The sequence below is a fragment of the Coregonus clupeaformis genome, chromosome 17 (genome assembly GCF_020615455.1).
Source record: "Coregonus clupeaformis isolate EN_2021a chromosome 17, ASM2061545v1, whole genome shotgun sequence".
Classification (NCBI taxonomy): Eukaryota; Metazoa; Chordata; class Actinopteri; order Salmoniformes; family Salmonidae; genus Coregonus; species Coregonus clupeaformis.
The window spans coordinates 65,172,588-65,177,277 of record NC_059208.1 but is presented as its reverse complement, the minus strand read 5'-3'; the positions used below and the strand labels follow the sequence as shown (position 1 = coordinate 65,177,277).

The 4,690-nt window shown below is 51.7% G+C and overlaps 1 protein-coding gene across 1 annotated transcript; it reads left to right on the top strand.

The window, feature by feature from the left end:
• Positions 1-2,845: 2,845 nt before the first annotated feature.
• Positions 2,846-4,333, top strand: LOC121585820 (loricrin). Its single transcript, XM_041902106.2, has one exon. It carries the CDS (start codon positions 2,846-2,848, stop codon positions 4,331-4,333), a length of 1,488 nt encoding a protein of 495 aa, XP_041758040.2.
• The last annotated feature ends 357 nt before the right edge of the window (positions 4,334-4,690 follow it).

The following is a 4,690-nucleotide window of genomic DNA, read 5'->3' as shown; positions in this document are numbered from 1 at the left end:
GGGTCAAAATGATCACAAGAACGGTGAGCAAAAATCCCAGAACCACACGGGGGACCTAGTGAATGACCTGCAGAGAGCTGGGACCAAAGTAACAAAGCCTACCATCAGTAACACACTACGCCGCCAGGGACTCAAATCTTGCAGTGCCAGACGTGTCCCCCTGCTTAAGCCAGTACATGTCCAGGCCCGTCTGAAGTTTTCTAGAGTGCATTTGGATGATCCAGAAGAGGATTGGGAGAATTTCATATGGTCAGATGAAACCAAAATATAACTTTTTGGTAAAAACTCAACTCGTCGTGTTTGGAGGACAAAGAATGCTGAGTTGCATCCAAAGAACACCATAACTACTGTGAAGCATGGGGGTGGAAACATCATGCTTTGGGTCTGTTTTTCTGCAAAGGGACCAGGACGACTGATCCGTGTAAAGGAAATAATGAATGGGGCCATGTATCGTGAGATTTTGAGTGAAAACATCCTTCCATCAGCAAGGGCATTAAAGATGAAACGTGGCTGGGTCTTTCAGCATGACAATGATCCCAAACACACCGCCCGGGCAACGAAGGAGTGGCTTCGTAAGAAGCATTTCAAGGTCCTGGAGTGGCCTAGCCAGTCTCCAGATCTCAACCCCATAGAAAATCTTTGGAGGGAGTTGAAAGTCCGTGTTGCCCAGCGACAGCCCCAAAACATCACTGCTCTAGAGGAGATCTGCATGGAGGAATGGGCCAAAATACCAGCAACAGTGTGTGAAAACCTTGTGAAGACTTACAGAAAACGTTTGACCTGTGTCATTGCCAACAAAGAGTATATAACAAAGTATTGAGAAACTTTTGTTATTGACCAAATACTTTGGTCAATTCTCAATTTGTCTGTCATAGTTGACGTGTACCTATGATGAAAATTACAGGCCTCTCTCATCTTTTTAAGTGGGAGAACTTGCACAATTGGTGGCTGACTAAATACTTGTTTTCCCCACTGTATGTAACAAATCTTCCACTTCCACACATCTTGTTAGTAGTCAGAAATACAAGTACAATATCTTCAACTGAAACATTCAGATTGTGGAGTCTAATGCTGTTGTATAAATCAAACCAAAAACCTGTTTCCAAGGGCTGGGAGTATCAGACTGGAATGTGTGAGGGATGGCAACCAGTTTGTTGTTTTCCAAATGAAAATGGTAGATGTCTTTATTGATTTCATTAGATTTAATATGAGGTCTACAGACAAACAGTTTCTCTTTTCTTCTGTAGCAATTGGATTAGTTGTCAATTAACGTGAATTGAATGTGAAATAAATAAAAAAAGGTCACAATGTCATTGGATTTTATTTAAAAGTTGGGTGAAATAAATACAAAATTCCTTTACGTTTATGATTTTTTTTCAAATCCAATCAGTTTTCCACGTTGATTCAACGTCATCACAAAGAATTGTGTGGTTGAAATGACGTGGAAACAACGTTTTTGCGTAGTGGGAGTTCACAGCGATGTGGAGCACAGCTTTATCGTGCTGATGAAAAACATCACAATCACTCTCATTTTTATAGATAAAAAAACACAATCTTAAAGGAAAAGTTATTGCCACCGTAGCTCTCACCCTGACAATACATGGAACGCTATATATGCTAATATGAATGTCTAATTAATGATATGCAAATTAGATGTCCCCATTATTGGCTGCAATCTGTTATGGGGATGGATGTGTATGTGTGTGTGTGTGTGTGTGTCCCATCACTCACACAAACAACATACAAAATCTATTTGGTTAATTGTCTAATATATAAATGGAAGATGAGGCCTGGGCCCCATTCATACAGTACACATACATGTCACCTTCTCCGTGACACACACACAAACACACCCGCGATGCTTTGTTCTTATAATCTCTCCTCTGTAACTTCATCGCTATTCAGTGTTTTGTCCTCTGACACAATGCTGCGTCCCACTAGTCCCCCTTGATTGGAGTGATGTCACAGACAGGAGACGGAGGACAGGACAGAACAGAACAGTGGAGGTCACCGTGGCAGCGTCCCAAATGCCACCCTATTCCAAATGTAGTGCACTTCTTTTGACCAGGGTTCATAGGGTGCACTATATATAAAATAGCGTGCCATTTGGGATGCACCCTGGGATGTCTGCATGGGAGAAATCCCTGTAGAATTATAATTAGTAAAATTGACATATCAACTGAAAGCCGTTACATTATAAAAGAGTGTGTGTTGTAATTTGGTTAGTGCCATTTGGAATGTTTCGTGAATGGATGCTGCCCACATGGCAGGAAGATATGCTGTGGAACAATGGAGGTTGACTTGGACAAATGTCAGTGACGTCTTGCAAATACACACCCACAGTCCTTCGTAAGTACAGGATGAGCATACGTAATTTCGTAAACAAGTCCCACTTTAATCGTATACAGGAAGGTGGGTGTTATAAACTCACATTCTTCTATATCTAACATAACGCGAGGAAGATAACTTGCAGAAACAAAAACATTACTAAAAATAATTTTGCGATTCCTTTTTTTTTAAAGGAATGGCTCTGGAGATAATAGCCGCCATTTTACGGGCTCCTGACCAATTTTGTCATTTTGTGAATTTTTTTGCACTGATCGTATTTTTTTTGGGGGGGGTACATAATGATTCCTCCATCATTTTCTATGACCGAAAAGAGCTTCTGGACATCAGAACAGCGATCACTGACCTCCATTTGGATTAGGATTTCTACTTCAATGAGTCGGTGGCGAAGGACATACAGCTCACCCCGGACCAGGCCCAAATCCCCAACACTCTATAAAAAGGAAGAGACGGCGTGTGGGGGACGACGTGTGGGGGACGGCGTGTGGGGGACGGCGTTATGGGGGACGGCGTGTGGGGGACGGCGTGTGGGGGACGGCGTGTGGGGGACGGCGTTATGGGGGACGGCGTTATGGGGGACGGCGTGTGGGGGACGGCGTTATGGGGGACGGCGTGTGGGGGACGGCGTTATGGGGGACGGCGTGTGGGGGACGGCGTTATGGGGGACGGCGTGTGGGGGACGGCGTGTGGGGGACGGCGTGTGGGGGACGGCGTGTGGGGGGCGGCGTGTGGGGGACGGCGTTATGGGGGACGGCGTGTGGGGGGACGGCGTTATGGGGACGGCGTTATGGGGGACGGCGTGTGGGGGACGGCGTGTGGGGGACGGCGTTATGGGGGACGGCGTGTGGGGGGACGGCGTTATGGGGGACGGCGTGTGGGGGGACGGCGTTATGGGGGAACGGCGTTATGGGGGACGGCGTGTGGGGGACGGCGTTATGGGGGACGGCGTGTGGGAGACGGCGTGTGGGGGATGGCGTTATGGGGGGACGGCGTTATGGGGGACGGCGTTATGGGGGACGGCGTGTGGGGGACGGCGTGTGGGGGACGGCGTTATGGGGGACGGCGTGTGGGGGACGGCGTTATGGGGGACGGCGTGTGGGGGGACGGCGTTATGGGGCGGCGTTATGGGGGGACGGCGTGTGGGGGACGGCGTTATGGGGGACGGCGTGTAGGGAGACGGCGTGTGGGGGATGGCGTTATGGGGGACGGCGTTATGGGGGACGGCGTTATGGGGGGACGGCGTGTGGGGGACGGCGTTATGGGGGACGGCGTGTGGGGGACGGCGTGTGGGGGACGGCGTTATGGGGGACGGCGTGTGGGGGACGGCGTTATGGGGGACGGCGTTATGGGGGACGGCGTCTGGGGGGACGGCGTTATGGGGGACGGCGTCATGGGGGGACGGTGTGGGGGACGGCGTGTGGGGGACGGCGTGTGGGGGACGGCGTTTGGGGGGACGGTGTTATGGGGGGACGGCGTTATGGGGGACGGCGTGTGGGGGACGGGCGTGTGGGGGACGGCGTTATGGGGGACGGCGTGTGGGGGGACGGCGTTATGGGGGACGGCGTTATGGGGACGGCGTTATGGGGGGACGGCGTGTGGGGGACGGGCGTTATGGGGGACGGCGTGTGGGGGACGGCGTGTGGGGGACGGCGTTATGGGGGGACGGCGTTATGGGGGACGGCGTGTGGCGGACGGCGTATGGGGGGACGGCGTTATGGGGGACGGCGTGTGGGGGGACGGCGTGTGGGGGGACGGCGTGTGGGGGGACGGCGTGTTGGGGACGGCGTTATGGGGGACGGCGTTATGGGGGACGGCGTGTGGGGGACGGCGTGTGGGGGACGGCGTTATGGGGGACGGCGTGTGGGGGACGGCGTTATGGGGGACGGCGTGTGGGGGGACGGCGTGTGGGGGGGACGGCGTGTGGGGGACGGCGTTATGGGGGACGGCGTATGGGATACCTGACGAGAGTACGTCTGAGAGTGGATAAACCGCCTCTACCTTCCGTTCTATTGGCGAACACTTGAGCATAAACGGGACCGGCTCCGTTCGAGACTATCCTATCAACATAATCTGTAGAACTGTAGTATCCTGTGTTTCTCCCGAGTCAAGGCTGAACAAGGACATGGAAAATATAAATCTGGTTGATTTTTCTAGACATCAGCTGGACAGAACAGCAGCGTCGGGGGAAGCTCAGGGGAGGGGTTGTGTGTCTCTTTGTTAACAACAGATGGTGCGCGATCTCTAATATTAAGGAAGGCTCGAGGTTCTGCTCGCCTGAGTTAGAATATCTCATGATAAGCTGTAGACCATACCATTTACCAAGAGAGTTTATCTATTAATTTCA